Source organism: Rhizophagus irregularis, chromosome 3, assembly GCF_026210795.1.
Source record: "Rhizophagus irregularis chromosome 3, complete sequence".
NCBI classification, from domain to species: Eukaryota; Fungi; Glomeromycota; class Glomeromycetes; order Glomerales; family Glomeraceae; genus Rhizophagus; species Rhizophagus irregularis.
In genome coordinates this window covers 3947403-3966737 of record NC_089431.1, presented here as the reverse complement: position 1 = coordinate 3966737, position 19335 = coordinate 3947403, and the positions used below count along the sequence as shown (strand labels likewise).

Below are 19335 nucleotides of genomic sequence, written 5' to 3'. Positions count from 1 at the left end.
TTTTCAGGGTAGTAATTCTAAAAATGATTAACAATCAGATAATAAAATTGTTGTTTTATTATAATGTTATCATAAAATTTTTTTTTTCTCAACAATTGGATGATAAAATTAAATAAATGTTATATCAAGTAATTTTTATTTTGAAACAAAACAATAAACAACAACTAAATGGTAAAATTTCATTATCATTGTCTTATTATTATGATATTCAGTTATCATAATTTTCCAGAACTAAAAATGATCAGCAATCGGATAGTAGAATTGTTTTATTACAATATAATCATGAAAAATTTTTTTCCAGAGCCGTAATTCCAAAAATGATGATAGTAAATATTAAATAAATGCTTTATCAAGTAATAAACAATCTTTCTGTATTGTTATTTAAAGTCAATCACATATTCTGATATATATATTTTTTTATTTTTAAACCAAAAAATAAACAACAATCAAGATAATTAACCTTAAAATGATTAACAAGTGAAATAACTAAGCCAAAAATGATTAACAAGCAAAATAAACCGAAAATGATCATCCTTACCAAATGAGAAAAAAAATTATGTTAATAGCTAGTTAAGAGTAATTTCTCATTTTTTTTTTATAGATATGTTAAATATAATCAAAAATTTTGCAAATAAAGTGAAAGTTATGGTTTGGCTAGAAAAGCCCGGCGAGCGAAGCGAGCCAAATGAAATTGCATCATCATAATAAATCACATGAATATTTAATACACAATCACATGATCTACCAGTAATTTTTCCACCAGTTAAAATTTAGAAATTCTCTTTAAATCTTAAAAACTATTTATCATAATTATGATACTGTATGGTAGTATAAACCAACTTAATTAAAAAAAAAGTCAGAATTATTACAGTTCTAATTATACTATGACTATAGCTCCCTGCCATGTTTAATGTTAACTTGTTATTTATTAAAAAAATTTGCCGATCACACTAATTCGAAAACCGCAATAATAAAATCTTTGTTTTTCGTATAATCAAATATTATTGGATAAAATATTTCACGTGATTAAGGTGCTTCTAAACTTTTCGATAAAAATCTATTGGAGCTGGAATAGGCGTTGGAATTGGAAGATGGAAAGTTCCAAAGTGCTTCCAATCTTCCAGTGAACTCCAGCGCCAGCTTGCACTACATGGTACAGATGGAATTACAAATTCTTGCCTTGTACATGTGAGAAGTTCTCTCATCTATTTAAAGAAAAATTAAGTATTACCTTTGTTAAGTTAACACTTTTGGAATTTCATTTAAACTTAGTATAATGTGCAACCTAAAAAATACGGCATGATGTTATATGATTCCATCCGTTTCTTGTATTTCAGCTAGTACTAAATAAGGTTAGGGGTTAATGATACACTAGATGACCGTCGTACAGTACACGAATTATCGATCCAATAGAATTTTTTAACTTTCCCAGATTTCTCAATTTTTTAATCTATTGGTTATTTGAATTTTGAATTCAGAATATTTTGAAAGCAATAAAGAAGCATACAAATAAGTAAACGACAATGAAATAGAAATAAATAAAACGAGTTCTATCCCATGTAAGAATTGCATCAATTTAATTATTGTATAATATCAAAAAAAATACTCAATTAAATTAAAAAAAAAAATGTTCAAGATAACACCACTCAACTTCTGTAGAGCGATTATTATCGCAATATTCGGCACTATCTTACTGACTGATTTAATCATTCTCTCAATTGGTGTACATAATGACTTGCCAACCGTTACAGATGGATACTCTGAAATGACTGAATTTCCTGCCCCGTTAGTGGGGTTTCAGCTTAAGAATAATTTTTCAGTTATGTGCCATTTCCAGCTGTTTGATTATTATGGTAAGATCATATATTATCATATACATGCTACCCTTTACTGTATATTCATTTTATTCATTAATCATTTAATAGATAGTAGCAACTGTTCGAAGTACTTAACTCAACCCACATTTAATGAAGAAAACGGTCAATGGACCGGAAAATTTTCGCCGATAAATAATTTGGCGTTTCCCAAGAACCAAACGTCATATCGGCTAAAAAGAATACTTTTTAAATTTAACGTCTCTAACGACGTTTATATAGATGGTGACATTCCTGCGTTCACAATCAACGTTTTTGACTCGACAAATCAAACATTAGCTCAAGATATGTACGAAGCACTAGTTAATAACAAGTATTATTCCGATTCATCGCCTCTTTCTGCGTCAGTCTACCGGACAAATAGATATTTTCTGGGGAGAAATTATGTAAGTAATATGGATAATGGTCTATTGATTTTTATAAAGTTATTTAATTATAATGAAAATTATATATATATTTTTCAGATTTACCATGTCCGAATGACAAGGAAAATCACCAGAACGATTGTAGAATCCATCAAGGATTTCCTCCAGAACGCGAAACGCTAACATATATTACAGCATTTGTTTGTAAGTTTAAATAAATTAAGTAAAAAAAGTCTATTATTGATAAGATGTGTCGTTGATAATTAATATGTTTTCTTAGATTTAACCACGAGAAACGACTCATGGTACGCGGATGCTGCGGCAGGTTTCATGCTCGACCCGAATAGCTTCTTACTTGAAGAACAAACTGAGCAACGGAATAAGAATGTAAGTAAATTTATTAATTAAAAAACAACATATGTAATTATCTGACCAAGCAAATCACTTTTATTAATACAGTAATATTTACTATTTTATTATTTAGGCATTGTCCGTTATTTCTAATGTTTTGTCTATTTTTGGAGCACTATTCACATTTTACGCCCTTCTATTTGGTAATTATATACTAATACATTATTGCAGAAGACATTTACTCATCATATAACACATTAATTGTTTTTAGGCGTTAGCTCTATTAAACCATGGGGATTTATGCATAAACGTGTTTTTAATAGCACAACAAAGAAAACTCTTAATGAAAAGTTGAAGCCGAAACCTACATTATTATTTTCAGCAAATCCTGAATATGACAATTTAGATCTTAAAGAAGAACTTATTGGTTTAAAGGAATTCCTTAAACTTTATGTCGTCAATATTAGTTGGTTAGAAGAAGACAACATAAAAACATCAAAAAAGGACGACAGAAAGACATCAGAAAAAGATGACAAAAAGACATCAAAAGAAGACGACAAAAAAACATCAGAAGAAGACGACAGAAAGACATCAGAATAAGACGACAGAAAGACGTCAGATGAACACGACAAAAAGACATCAGAGGAAGACGATAAAAGTAAATGACAAGGAGTTTACAATTGTTATTACTAAACTTAATTCTAAAATTTATATATAAAGGTTTTCCTGGATGTGGACGAGATGATTCGATTAAAAATTTGACCAGTGGGAAACTATATAAAGTGATGGAATTTATAAATAATAACAGATAATTAAATTATCATCTTATTCTTGAAGTTTGTTAAAATTATTACTATTTTAATAAATCTTCAATTTAAAAACAGAAATTCAATTGATACGTATAATAAATTTAGGGTATTACTAAATATCACTAGTTGTGACGGTCACCAGTGGTGAATTTATGATGTAATGCCGGCCAAGATTTTTAATTCTGGCCAAAAGTACATCATAATACTAGATCACCACTAGTGTACTTTAGTAATTCCAATATTATAATTCAAGTTTTTTTTCATTTTCGTTATCTTCCTCGTTTTCCATTCCTTTTTTAAACAATTCATTTAGAACAAAACATATATACAGTTAATATACAGTACATAGTTAATTTCCTGCGTTTAATATCGTGTGTTATGTATTACTTTTGTGATTTTGTCTGATACATTCGTTTTCCTTTTTAGAATACCCGCACATTTGATATTTAATTAGCCTTGCTATAATATAATTTATATACAGGGTAGTGCCATAATTTTACCATAATATAAAATGTAGTAGATAGGTCAGTAAATGTATAATTTGATATAATGATATTTTTTCAATGATCTCCCAACATGAAAAAGGTTGCTATTACGGATATTTGTTACTGCAATTAATATGAACTTGCAATACACTCGCACATGTAATTGAGAATAATTTTCATGACGTCAAAATGAAAAAAAAATAAATATTGTCATTGATGATGAATATATATAATGAGAGAACAATATTTTGCGAAAGAATATGAAATTTTTAAAACTGAAATAAATTTTATATAACTACCACTTTTTATTTATTACTTTCAAATTATTAATTGAACGATATCCATATACATTTAGAATGACAGAATATTTATTATCAAATTAGCAAGTATTGATTTGTTACTGTTTCGTATTTTTATATCACAATGATAACATATATGATGAGTTATTGAGCTATACAATAGGTCGAGATACAATATAATTTCTAAAAATTGTAACATATATGAAGTGTACCGTATATTGCTTTTAATATTTTATTAATTTATTTCCCCCTATAAAAAAATTGGATACGTTTTTTATAAAGTTTTTATACGATTTTTTTTCCTTAGAAATAACGTATCATAATAGGATACGGAAAATGCACAATTCCGTATCACTAAAAATATGGTTTGGATACGGAATTTGCACGGGATTTATATGGAATTTACATGATTTGATCACTGATTTTATCACGAAATTTATACGATTTGGTCACTGAATTTACTATTTGTATTACAGTTTACTATAATTGTATTTACATAAATCTAATTTTACTTTATTAAATTAAATAAAAAATAAAAAATAAACAAAGTACAGATACATTATGAAAATTCCCTCCTTATTAAAACCACCTATTGCAACCAAAATTATCTATAAGTTCAGGTTCATTTGGAGTCAAACAACCTAAAGGAACAAAAAAAAGATTGGAAACAAAACCCCCCCTCATATAGTATCTGCAACCGTTCAAGTCACCAAAGGTCAGCATTCCTACAAAAAAAGAAAAGAACTCCAGAATGTCTGACCTACATAAAAGAAAAGAATTATGAGGCGTCTAATGAAAAAGAAACCAAAACAACAAAATAAATCCAAAACTGACCTACAAAAAAAGAAGACTCCGAAGCAACAAAACTGAAACAACCTACAAAAAGAAAAGAATCTGAACCTAACTTACAAAAAAGCAAGAAAATTAGAACTGACCTAAAAAAAGAGAAAAATCCTGAATCATCCTACAAAAAAGAAAAGGACTCCCAAACCGATCTACAAAAAAGAAAAAAGAAACTGAATATTCTTACAAAAAAAAATCTGCTGGCCTATGAAATTAAATAAAAAAGAAAGGGGAATAAAGAATAAACCAAAAAAAATATTTTTTTAAAAAGAGGGGTAACGAAAGTTAGGAAAGTTAAAAAAAATTTTTTTTTAAAGGGAGGACGTCAAAGTTAGAAAAATAAAAAATTTTTTATAGAGGAAATAGAAATAGAAAGAAGAAATTTTTTTTTAAAAAAAAGAAGAGTGGGAATAAAAGAAAAAATTTTTTTTTTAAGGGAGTGACGAAAAAAAAATTTTTTTCAAAGGAGAGTGACGAAAAAAAAAATTATTTTTAAAAGGGGGTGACGAAGAAAGAAGAAAAATTTAGAAAAAATAACAAAAATAAGACAAGAGAAAGAGAAAGACAGAAAGGAAGATCGGAAGATCAAACTCATCAAGTAAGGGTTTATATAAAAACAAAAAACGTATCATAACAAAACAATAAACAATCATGTGATCTCGTGTTATGATACGGGATTTTTGTCTAAAAATATTAAGTTTAAAAATTCCGTATACATTCCGCATGATTAATTTTTTCCGTATACATTTCTTATACATTAGTTTTTTTAAAAAATGTTCAAAAATGAATTGCTTATTAAATATACGGAATTTGTATATGGAATCTATAGAAACGTACAAAAAATGTATACAAAACGTATCCTTTCCGTATACATATTTCTTATAGGGTCCGCGTTCACGCATTTTATTTCAATTTGACGTGTAATAATAATTTAATTTTAACTTTTCTTTTATAGAGTATGTTAAAGAACCTCATGAAAGAAAATAGCAGAATATTTTATTATACTACACGATTAATTTATAATGAAATTTTTAATCATTATCACAATGTTAATGTAATATTTCTTTTTACTATACGATAATGGATTTGAAGTATAGGACGTAAAATGATACAAGTCATACAACGGAACATGTACTTAGTTAACAAAGGTACTTTTGTGTAAAGAGCGAATTGTATAGTTCAATTTAAGCATCGTACCTCTATAATCACATCTCGGTATAAGCACCAAAGATGCGCGCTTAACTACAGTTATGCGGAAAAAGGGTTAATTGCAAGAAAGTTCTTATGAAAAAAATATCAATTAAATTTTTATAGAAAAGGTACTTTAAACCATAAAAGTTAGTTTGGCATAGATGATCGGTCAAATGATTCGTTCGAGATTGCTTCGCAGTTGCATGTGCCATTACATCATGTCTCACAAATAAATAACAAAATCGACTAACAAATTAGAATCATACTCCTATTTTTTTCTTTTCTTAAAAAAAAAAAGATATTATAATGGATATAATATTACAATTGAAATCGGTAGTGACCTTTACATAAAAATATTTCGTGCCCATAAAAATTTATTAAATTATCGTTACGAAAAACTTTTATCAAAAATGAAAGAGATAGAACTTTAATAAATATTAAATTACGCAATATTTTATCAAAATAATATTAAGGTAAGAAAAAAAAAACAATTATTTGTTTAGCAAAATTTTATTTATTTAATTTTATGGCTTTCTTTGAAAGAGATGATGTTACAGATATCATCAAAACTTTAGTTGTGCGACCTTCAAGAATTATTTAACAATCCTTTTTGATTTTGAAAATGATTCTTTATTAGAGTTTCAAAATTATTGTAATTATCTTATATCCAAGAAGCCAGATAAGAAATTCAATTTTTTTTCGATTCCGGAAAAAATATTGATCTCGTTTGTTAAAAAATAGTAACCTTAAATGAAGTTTGGAAATACGTTCTTAAATGGGGACTTGACTAAAATCCAAATAGTATTTCCTTATAGAGAAATTCTACCCGAGAATTTATTTATTGATTTGTCAAATATTTAATCTGTGTCGCAAACTACTAAAACTACTATTTTCTTTTGATATTATTCATCTTTATTTTAGTAAAATATTAAGCCTTCAAATTTACTATTTTACAATAGATATACGGAATAAGACGCAAACTGATATAGTCATATGCAAGAATTGTTAAAGAGGCAAAGGCGAAGTCTTTGATATTTAGTTGTAAGAAAATAATACTATAAGGTGAGTATTGCCATTAAGAGAATAAAATTTGATTTTTTATTTCCACATTTAATAAAATAAATTTTTTAAAATGCGGAAAAATTTTATTTAAACTGGTTTGTAAAAGTTCAACGATTTACAAACTGTCGGTAGCTTTGCGTCTTAACAGATATAGCGTTTAATTTAATAAAAATTTTAGTTTAGCATTTTTTTTTTATTTTGTTGGAAAATTCAACAATAATTTCTTAACATACCGTATATCAGCTCTACAAGTGACAAACATTTCTCTCAAGTAGATTATTACTCACTTTCAAATTGTTTCATTTTGTGTTTTAATCCCTATTTATCGAAATAAAGGCTTTAATTTTAAATAAATAATTTAGACGAATCATTATCATCCAATTGTATATTTCTTAATAGTGTAGTTACAAATAATATAATATAATAAATTGCAAATAATTTTATTAAAATGTAGAAGAATAGTAGGAAAATAATGATTTTTTTTTGTAAAAAAAAAATCAAAATCAATAAGTTCAAGAATAAAACTTTTTTTTGAATATTTTATATTTTGTCCAAAGTAGTATTATTAATTTTATGTCATCAATTTTATCTCATAATACTTTAATCGAGTGCTTTATTTATTCGCAAATACAGTAATGATTGTAAAGTTAAATAAAATAATAATGCTCTAACCATTAAATATTAATAATTAGTACTCATTAAACTAGATAAATTCGTTACTGTAGAAAGTTATTTATGCTTTATTGAAAAGAAAATTTTAAATTTTTAATGAAAGCCTAATTAATAGACTCTAAATATAAATATAGGTAATTAGGTGCTATATTACTTTATTACTGTAACATTGTTTTTTTTTAATCCGGTAAATGGTTTATTTTAAGATATCTATTAAGACTTTGCTTTTCTATTTTGTTCAATTTTAATTGAATATTTCACTCTTTATCATTAATAATTTTCGCAATTGGTTTGTCATTCCCATAGTTCTCTGGCAAAATCAAAGATTTAAATCTAAAATATTATATTCCTTTATCAATGACTTAATAAAAAAATTAGTTACGTTCTAATTATAATTCTTAAATTAAATGTAAATTTACGAAAGTTGACTTAAAATTCGTAAAAGCTTACCATAAAAATTAGGAATCTAATCTTATTGAACGAAATAATTTTTTTTTTTAGAAATTGTGTGCATTAAATTTATAATTCATTATGTTTGATATTTGCACAACGGAAAATCTCTGCGTAGTAATCATTATTTTTTTTATTGTTCCCCTACATTCTCGGACAACAAAGGCTTTTTACAAAGGCTTTATAGGTCATATAATTTATATATTAATTAATGAATAAAATGATTAAAGAAAGTAAAAAAAAAAAATTTTATTATTTTCACGCTAAGTTAATACAACTGCTCCATATTATTGGATACGTCCCCACGTGAATTTTCTGTCGGTTGATGCCGAGCAATACATAGAAAGGTAACCCAAATAAAGTGTAGATCCTTCCTTTCTTTGTTAATGGCAGGCGGCATTATGTAATTCTGGCCCTGAAGAGATACATAGAGCTAATAGTAAATGAGTGCCAATCTCTTGTTACCTATTTATATATTGCATAGTTCCGTACCTATAGAATTTATTTATTCTTTGATGGAATTCTTTTATTCTTTGATAGAACTCCTTTATTTTTTGACGGAATTCTTTTATTCTTTGATGGAATTCTTGTTAAATTTCATTCAAAAATTCTTCCAAAATAAGCTTCTAGATTATTCACTCGCAAGGAATGAATGCATAGAATTTTTCATGGAAATTTGGGAAAAGAATTCCGTGTTAAATTTTACTACAAATATATATACACTAGAAAGTTTTCTTGAACGTTACAAATAAATGAAATTTTTATTTTAGATAATTTGAAATAATGGAGCAACTAGTAAATTATAAACATAAAATTGACTTTTTAATATCGGACAACACGCCTTCAACTCAACCGACACGAAACTCACAAAACAGATATAAGAAATGTAATGAATGTAATAGAAAAAGAAAAATTTTTGATGAAAGTCACGAGATTTGTCACGTGTGTTACAATATAAAGACAATACTTAAGCCTAAACAAAGTGGAAACAAAGTTATTGACGATTTTATCAGATATACTCAAAGTAATTATGCCATTATAGAAGGCGGTAAAATGGAGTTTATTCCTTATGATCAATTCATCAATATAGAATTTATTGCTGAAGGAGGATTTAGTAAAATTTATAAAGCCACTTGGGTTGATGGACCTATCAATAATTGGGATAAGATTAGAAATAATCATTGGAATATTACTCGTGAAAAAAATTATACTGTTGTTCTCAAAAAGCTTAACAATTCTAAAAACATTACACCCAAGGAACTAAATGAGGTATGGCAAATTCTATATTTTTTAAATCTTCAATATGATGATGATAAATTAATGACTTTTTTATTTAGCTCCAGGTATTTTATCAGATTTATTCAGATAAGAATGTACGTTGTAGTAATTCCATTAGTTATATTAGTAATTATTTTGGAATTACTCAAGATCCTATTACCAAAGATGTTATAATTATTATGCCATATTATAGTTTAGGTGATTTGACACATTATATAAGTAATGACTTTTATAATATTAGTTGGGGGACAAAGTTGTATAATTTATGGAATATAGCATTTGGACTTAGTAATATACACAAAGCAAAAATTGTTCACAGAGATTTACATAGTGGAAATATCTTTTTTAATATATATAGCTTTAGTGTAACTAGTTATCCACAAATAGGTGATCTGGGAATAAGTAAATCTGCAACTGAACGTACAGCTAATAGCAATGAAAATTATGGTATTATTCCTTATATGGCACCAGAGATTTTTCAAGGGCAAAAATATACAGAAGCTTCGGATATATATAGTTATGGGATGATTATGTGGGAGTTTATGACAGGTAGAAGACCTTTTTGGAATGAAATTCATGATATTGAACTTATAATCAAAATATGTGATGGTTTACGACCACCAACCGTTACAAATGTTCCTGAAGGTTATGTTGAATTAATGAAAGAATGCTGGCATTCTGATCCAAATGAAAGACCAACAGCTACTTATTTAAAAGACAAAATTTGGAAATTGTATAACAAAGAGGAGGAAAGTCCAACTGAAATTATAGAATCATCAGATATTGGGCCTGTAACAACGAATAATCTAGGTGCCATTTATAAGAGTAGACCTTTAAGCCACATGATTCAATCTGCAATGTCTTTAAGGAGTTCAAGAAGTCAATCTATCGGTAAATAATTTTATTATGCTGAAAGCTGCTTCGTTGTAAGGAAAATTCTAACTTTTTTTAATAATTGCTTAGATCCATTTTATTATTATCGGAAAAATAGCAAGGCATCTGCTGGTAATTACTCAGTTTACGTTTAATGTGACGCTTGTATTATTATTAATAATAATATTATTTTAAAGATAAAAGAAAGGTTGATAAAGATTCGGTTGAAGATAGTAATATCAACGGTATGATAAAGTTAGATTCCATGCATAATTATCTAAAAATTGATAACCCTATATATTTTATTGTGTTCTCAATTATTTTAATTTTCATTTACGGATTTTTTTTAAAAAATATAATTTAGATCAAAGTACTAAAAGGAGAAAATTATTTGAGAATGAAAATTATGGTAAACAAAATTTTATTTTTAGATAAATAACATTTTTATTATTATGTAAATTTTTAAATTTAAATAGATTTAAATGCTTCTTTAGATTATTTTACGAAAGAAATTGAATTGGATATTAACGCAAATATGAATCAACAACAACACAACGGTAAGTAAATATTCTATGTTTTTCTTTTTATAAATATATAAATAATAGTTTTAATTTTTTTTAATTTATAAAAATAGAATATGTTACCAAGGAATTTGATATAGATATTAATAATATTGATGAGTCAAATTTATAGTATTAATTTTTATATTAACATGTAGTTATAGTGTAGTAACTTACATTATAAAAGTTTGGATTAATTTTTCTTTTCTCCATTTTTTTTTTAATTCGTAAACAAACCTAATTTTTTTTCACAATGACATGAATTTTACGTTAGATACTCACGCCACTTTAAAGGTTTGGTTTAAATATATTTTTTATTGGCTCAATGTTAGACAAAATAATTTGTCTTTATTTATTGTATCAAGATTTCAAGTAAATTTTTAATAATTTTCGCGAATTTATTTTGAATCGTAAAACGTAAACTTTTATAATTATTTATTTATAATATGATTTTTTTGTGCAATAAAAGTTTGATAATTCACTAATAAGAAAATATGTTATTCGATGGTCATTACTAACTTCAAACGTAATATATTTTTTTAATGTTAAAAATCAACCTAACTATATTATATAATTACAAGGTTGGTAGCGTATGTGTCTATTATGTATTGCAGTGAAAAAAAAACAAGTTGACTCCTAACTTTCTAACATAAAAATATTAAGTATTAAATTGACATTCATATTATTATTTTGATAACCGTACCTAGTTGTTCTACCCAATGCACATGTGATTAATAATAATTTTCATGATGTCAAATGAATATAAAGAATAACAAGAATCGGTTTTTTTTTAAAAAAAAAATAAATAAAATAAAAGAAAATAAAAGAAAATTATCTTTATACGATGATATTTAAAGAATGATGAATTTTATGATATTAAATTGAAGTTTATAATAGCTTTACGTAAAGATATTTCTCTCATATGAATATATTAAAAATTTTCGTTCTCCTTATTTCCGAAAAATTTTATCAATAGTGATGGAGCTTTAGCACATATTAAACTACCAAATATTTTACCAGAAATTCATTAAAATAAATATTTTAAGTCATAACGGTAAATTTTTACAATAAAAAATAAAACTAATTTTTAGATAAATTTATGTTTTTTGGGGTATTATATCTAGTTTTAATTAAAACCTTGGTTGCAACCAACGAATTTAATCTTTCAAGAGTTAGATAAGTTGGATAAGTAAATATTTTAACTTGATATTCCAAACAGTTTTAAATTGATTCTTTATCTAGACTTCAAATTATTGTAACGATCTCATATTAACTCCGAATAAAGATGTTCAATTCACTTTATTTTTCTTCAAATTCAGAAAAAATTTTAATCTTGCTTATCAAATTGATATCCTTAAACGAATGAAGTACAAGCTGTTTTTAAACAATGACCCAATCAAAATTCAGGACTTCCTTCTGATCCTGTTAATATACTAAAAAAATACTTTACAATTATGTAATATGTATTCGTTATTTTAATTTCTAAAGAATTTTTGGATAATGTATTTCCATATGGAGATTTATGAGAAATTATTTATCTATTTGTTAAACCTTTTTTGAATCACAATCACAAACCAGTTGACCGTGGCGCTAAACAAGTTTAATTGTTTAGGTGGTTTTCAATGATTTTTATAGTACTTATTCATTACTTATGGGCAGTGATCATACGGTCTATGAAAACAAATCATGCACTGTAAATACTATTATTAAAGTGAAGAACAGTAGTAAAGTTTTAGAAAGATATAATCCAATTGAATGAAAGTCTGGTAGTAACTATGCCGCTTACCTACGATAGTTTATATTCTCTTTTGATGAATTGATAATGAAATTTTCTGTCGTGTATAGAATAAAATTTCTGCCATATCTAATCGCACAACCCAGGTCATCAGGTCGATCAATCTGCTAAATTTAGCTTAGTTAGTAGTTTATATGTAATGTCTAGGATACGTACATAAAATCCTGGTGAGCATAAAATATTGAAAAAAGGATCAAAACATGTCTTATTCAGTTTTATATATTATTAATCATGTGTTTAAAGTTTGTAGTAAAAAAATTTGCTGGTATTTTACCATTATTTCACATTGAAAAATAAATTTAATATTGTCTGATTTATTTCTTTAAGTTTGAACGATAATTTGGCCGAGCATTGTACAAATGATCAACACTCAACCCGTACAGAGCGTAACGCATCAATTATTTTTTTAGAGTTTAAGTCTTAATAAATTCATTAATAAGACACACTACTAATCAATAATCATACAAATTACTTAGGAAAATTTAATATCAGTTATGATAAAATTATTAGATTGGTTTTTTTATTTCCGTAAAAAAAAATCTTTTATCTTTTTAATACTGGTAAACATAACAAAGGAAATAAGATGAAAAAGCTCCCATGATTTTTCGATAACAATTAGCAAACTTAAAAAGAGTGTCAAGCTTCAATATGATAATGCCCTATATAAATTTTGAAGACGCTGTAGGATCTTAGAACTTTGGATGTGAAGAATTTTTCGACCTTCGAAAAGGCTGCGGTGGTGGTGCGGTAAAAAAATGAAATACTCTCACGTGAAACCGGCCATCAAGGGATTTATGACGTATCTTGCAGATCAGCATGCGCGGAAGGAACTTTTACACGTATAGGCGGTATGGTTTTGTTTTATAGTTTGATAAGCGTAGCATTTGCGTAGCTTATCCGATCAATAAAGTGATATATTTTTTTAAAAAAAAGAAAAGAAAAAGGAAAGAAAATCATGTTTTACCTAAAATTAGAAATTCAATTAATTATTATTTTCGGGGCTATATTTTTTCGGGGCTATATTTTTTCGATTTTTTTTTGATATTTTTTGATATTGTACTGCTATTGCGCATTATTTTAATATTACTAATATTTCATATTATATATAATTTCTCTTCTATCTCCTCCAGTCATCATCTCTTTCATCTCTTACACCTCTAATACATGTTTAATAAGTTAAATATTACAATTTTATAAATTATTAGTTGAAATAACAGTTATATAATTTAAAGAAATAATATAGAGTTATTAGAGGAACAATTTTAATATAATTTCCATAATTTTTATTAAATAAAATGGTTTAAACCATCTACATATCAGTCTAAATTTAAGCTTGCCCAATTAGTCCAACAATATGAATACTATTTATAAAAATAGCTATTTTTAAACTTCTTTTTGTAATTTAAACTTATTATTATTATCTCTTATTAATTTGCTAAATTAAGAAAACAAAATAAACAAATCAATCACGCATTAACCCAAAAAGTGAAAAATCTCAATGAAATCAACCGGTAAAATCCCGTGATCGTTGCAGATCCTGCGGATGAATTTACGCCGCCCGCAGCTATCTTCGAAGGTAAAGAATTTCTTCTTTACAAAAGCTTTCAAGTTTTCTAAACGTCTTCTTAATAAAAATTTGGATAGAGCAAAACTGTTCTGACGCTTACCATACTTGCTGAACTTGTTATCGAAAAAACTTATAACTCCAAAAATTTCACTTTGGTTGTAAAACGTCTTTGTTCTTATCTCATAAAAAAAAAATTTCCAAAAAAAAATGATTATATTATGAACTAAAACAGTTGGATTCAATAAAGAGTGAGTAAAATTTCTAAATTAACAACCTTTCATATAACCTTTCTGACTTTTCCCACTCTGGTCAAGTGATCGACACATTATACAGTGAATCGGAAAAAATATGGCCCGAAAAATTTTTTTTTCGTTGTAACTTCTACTTTTTCCTTTTTAGTAGAACAATTATTAAAAATATTTTTTTGTCGAAAATACTTCGTTTAAAAAAATTTTTTTTTTTCCAGTAAAATAAATTTCTAAAATAATAAATGGCAACTGAATTTAACATTTCAGATAAAGATACTAATACGATAAACACCAAAAATTGTTCGTATTGCAATAAATCTTTTGCTGAAAAATTATGGTGTAAAGAATGTATTAATTTTTTAGAAAAATTAGCAGAAAATGGCGATAAAGAAGCAATGTTTAATTTAGCTAACTGTTATAAAAATGGAGAAGGAACAGAAAAGAATTTAGAAAAAGCCTTTTATTGGTATCAAAAAGCAGCAGAAAATGGTAATGAAAAAGCAATGAATAATTTAGCCAACTGTTATGAAAATGGAAAAGGAACAGAAAAGGATTTAGTAAAAGCATTTCATTTGTATCAGAAAACAGCAGAAAATGGTGTTAAAGAAGCAATGTTTATTATAGCAGTATCTTATGAAAATGGAGAAGGAACAGAAAAAAATTTAGAAAAAGCCTTGCATTGGTATCAAAAAGCAGCTGAAAATGGTAATGAAATTGCAATGAATAATTTAGCAAGTCATTATTATATTAGAGAAGGAACAGAAAAGAGTTTAGAAAAAGCCTTTTATTGGTATCAGAAAGCAGCTGAAAAAAACTATGTTACAGCAATGTATAATTTAGCCATATGTTATGAAGATGGAAAAGGAACAGATAAAAATTTAGAAAAAACATTGCATTGGTATCAAAAAGCAGCAGAAAATGACAATGTAAAAGCAATGAATAATTTAGCAAGTCATTATTGTATTAGAGAAGAAACAGAAAAAGCCTTTTATTGGTATCAGAAAGCAGCTGAAAAAAACAATGTTACAGCAATGTATAATTTAGCCATATGTTATAAAAATGGAGAAGGAACGGAAAAGAGTTCAGAAAAAGCATTTCATTTGTATCAAAAAGCAGCAGAAAATGGTGATGTAAAAGCAATGAATAATTTGGCCCTATGTTATAAAAATGGAGAAGGAATAGAAAAGAATTTAGAAAAAGCTTTTTATTTGTATCAAAAAGCAGCAGAAAGTGGTGTTAAAGAAGCAATGAATAATTTGGCTAATAGTTATATAAGTGGAGAAGGAACAGAAGGGAATTTGGAAAAAGCCTTTCATTGGTATCAAAAAGCAGCAGAAGAAGACTATGTTACAGCAATGTGTAATTTAGCTGCATGTTATTATAATGGGCAAGGAATAGAAAAGGATCTAGAAAAAAGTTTTCATTGGTATCAAAAAGCAGCAGAAAATGGTGATGAAATTGCAATGTATAGTTTAGCCAAACATTATGAAGATGGAGAAGGAATAGAAAAAAATTTAAAAGAAGCTTTTTATTTATATCAAAAAGCAGCAGAAAAAGATTATAACAGTGCAATGTTTAATATAGCCTTATGTTATAAAAATGCAAAAGGAACAGAAAAGAATTTAGAAAAGGCTTTTCATTGGTATCAAAAAGCAGCAGAAAAAGATCATGTTACAGCAATGTATAATTTAGCCATATGTTATGATAATGGAGAAGGAACAGAACAGAATTTAGAAAAAGCTTTTCATTGGTATCAAAAAGCAGCAGAAAATAGTTATACCAATGCGATGTTTGTTCTAGCCATATATTATGAAAATGGAGAAGGAACAGAAAAAAATTTAGAAAAATCTTTCCATTGGTATCAAGAAGCAGCAGAAAATGGTCACGTAAAAGCAATGAATAATTTAGCCACATGTTATGAAAATGGAGAAGGGACAGAAAAAAATTTAAGAGAAGCTTTTTACTGGCACCAAAAAGTACTAGCAGAAAACAATAAAGTAAGTTCTAAATATAAAGTTGAATTATGTAATAAATGCAATAAACCACATATTGATTACCCATGGTGCCATCAATGTGATGAATGTAAACAACCATACATTGATTACCAGTGGTGCCAACAATGTAATGTTAAACGATTTCAACAAGATTTTACAAAGTGGACTAGTGAAAATGAATTTATTGATAAATTTATTCAAGAGGCACAACTAAATGCTAAAAATAGTTATGAAATTTTAGAGTGGATACCTTATAATAAATTGACAAATATTGATTATTATGATAAAGGAGGATTTAGTGAAATTCATAAAGCTATCTGGTTAGATGGACCTATTTTTAGTTGGAATAATGACAAGCAACAATGGAATAGACAGATGAATTATGAAGTTATTCTTAAAATACTTAGTAGTTCATCAAGTTTAAATAATAAATTCCTGAATGAGGTATAGTGCTTATGTTTAATAGAAAATTTTATTTTCTTTTGCAAAAATTTAATATCCTTTTATTATTTATATAGTGGAAATATCATTATAATTGTCAGAGAAAATCATTTTCAAAATTTATTCAATTCTATGGTTTTACCCAAGATCCAAATAATTTAAATTATATGATAGTAATGAGTTATGCAAAAAAAGGAAGTTTGAGAAAGTGTTTATCTAATATAATTAAATTTAAGTGGCAAGACAAGTTACAATTATTGAAAAAAATTATATTAGGACTTCAAGTAATTCATGAATCCAATTTGACTCATGGTGATTTTCATGATGGTAATATTTTAGTGTCAGATGATTACAATGAATTATTTATTATTGATTTAGGATTATGTAAACCTGTAAGTGATTTACAAGATTCTGGTAATAATAATAATGAAATTTATGGAGTTTTACCTTATATGGCACCTGAAATATTAAGAAGAAACCCCTATACTCCAGAAAGTGATATTTATAGTTTCTCAATGATAATGTGGGAATTTACATCAGGCATCCCTCCATTTAACCATGAATCACATGATCATGACCTTATCTTAAGTATTTGTAAAGGAGAACGACCTGAAATTATAAAAAATACTCCAAAATGTTATATAGATTTAATGAAAAAATGTTGGGATTCAGATCCTTCTAATAGACCAACTATAACAATGCTTGAAAACATTATATCTGAATGGATTAAATGTATTAATGAATATTATAAAATAAACAGTGATAGAAATTTTGTCTATGAAATACCTAATATTAATAATCAATTAAAAAATGATATGTTTGAATTTGTAAAGGCAAATGAAGCTTTAGTACAAGCAAATACTTCTATTATACAATCTCATTCACAAGCATATTATACAAGTCGAAAACTTACTGAAATATTAGTTCAAAAAAAGTCTGAATGTTTGGAATGTATAATTAAAGATTAATAATTCTGTTATTTATTTTTTATTTGTAGAACTATCTATCATCAGTTATCATAAGGAAAATATTTATATTTATACCTTTACAGTTTTTATAATAAAGTAAAAATAATTAAGCATTATTAAACACAAGTATGATAATTATTGAAATAATGTAAGTTTGCAACTTGTTTAGAAAATTCGAGTTTAATGTTCAAATATATATACTTCTTAGAATAGTATTATAATCATTATTTCTTATCCCATAATATTGTGTATACACTGATGTCAATTACTTCACCAGTATAGAATAAGTATTTTTAAAAAAAAATTTTTTTTTTTATCCCCTTTTTAGGCTTTTATTAGGATTTTTAAAATTCTTTTATTTTATATTTTATTCTATTTTTTTGTCTTATAGGTTGAATATATTTTTTTTATCGATTTATTCAGTCAGTTCTTCTTCATGGGTCAGTTCTTTTAACGTGAGTCAATTTTTTTTATGTAGATCAATTCTTTTTACGTGGGTTGTTTCATTTTCGTGGGTTGTTTCTTTTTTTTGTGGGTTGTTCTTTTCGTGGATCAATTCTTTTTCGTGTGTTAATTTTTTTTCATGGATTGTTTCTTTTTGTAGATTGTTTCTTTTTTGTAGAATGCTTCAGGATTTTTTTTCTTTTTTGTAGGTCTTTCTGTTACAAGACTCCAAACTTTAGAAATGCCAATTCTTAGAGACTTGGATGATTACAGGGGAAGTTTAACATCCTTATGTTTTTTTTTTTTTTTTTTTTAAGTTGTTAGATTCTAGAAAACTTGGATGAATCTAGACTTATAAGTGGATAAGAGAAGTGGGTTTAACTACTAGGAAATTCAAAGTTTCTTTTTGTTTTAGTTAACAATAGTTAGGAAAGAACTTTTCATAATACATTTGTATTTTATTTATATTTATTTAATAAATATTATTTTTTTAAATTAATTTTTATAATATAACAAGTAGTTTAAGTGTTAGGTTTCGTGACCAATTACATTACAAATTCAGTGTCCTAATCATGTGAATTCCGTGTGAGTTCCATGCAAATTCCGTATCCGAATTATATTTTTAATGATACAGAATTGTGCATTTTCTGATTTTTCTGTATCCTTTCAACGGACTATTATAATACGTTATTTCTAAGGAAAAAAAAATCGTATAAAAACATTATTAAAAACGTATCCAGTTTTTTTATAGGGCAAGAAGGCCTCA

General features: G+C 26.3%; 3 protein-coding genes across 3 annotated transcripts; all 3 read left to right on the top strand.

Moving 5' to 3' along the window:
- Positions 1–1627: 1627 nt before the first annotated feature.
- On the top strand, positions 1628–3190 carry OCT59_020977 (uncharacterized protein; the record flags this gene model as incomplete). The annotated part of the gene is made up of 6 exons (XM_066149535.1): positions 1628–1853; positions 1926–2264; positions 2339–2443; positions 2520–2626; positions 2724–2793; positions 2862–3190. 6 exons carry the CDS (start codon positions 1628–1630, stop codon positions 3188–3190), a joined length of 1176 nt encoding a protein of 391 aa, XP_065990431.1.
- A 5994-nt stretch (positions 3191–9184) lies between these two features.
- On the top strand, positions 9185–11245 carry OCT59_020976 (uncharacterized protein; the record flags this gene model as incomplete). Its single annotated transcript, XM_066149534.1, has 7 exons — positions 9185–9670; positions 9739–10570; positions 10643–10684; positions 10750–10797; positions 10917–10961; positions 11047–11109; positions 11187–11245. 7 exons carry the CDS (start codon positions 9185–9187, stop codon positions 11243–11245), a joined length of 1575 nt encoding a protein of 524 aa, XP_065990430.1.
- Positions 11246–14964: 3719 nt separating this feature from the next.
- OCT59_020975 (uncharacterized protein) lies at positions 14965–17251 on the top strand (the record flags this gene model as incomplete). The annotated part of the gene is made up of 2 exons (XM_066149533.1): positions 14965–16843; positions 17235–17251. The coding sequence occupies 2 exons, from the start codon at positions 14965–14967 to the stop codon at positions 17249–17251; spliced, it is 1896 nt and encodes a 631-aa protein (XP_065990429.1).
- Between the last annotated feature and the right edge of the window lie 2084 nt (positions 17252–19335).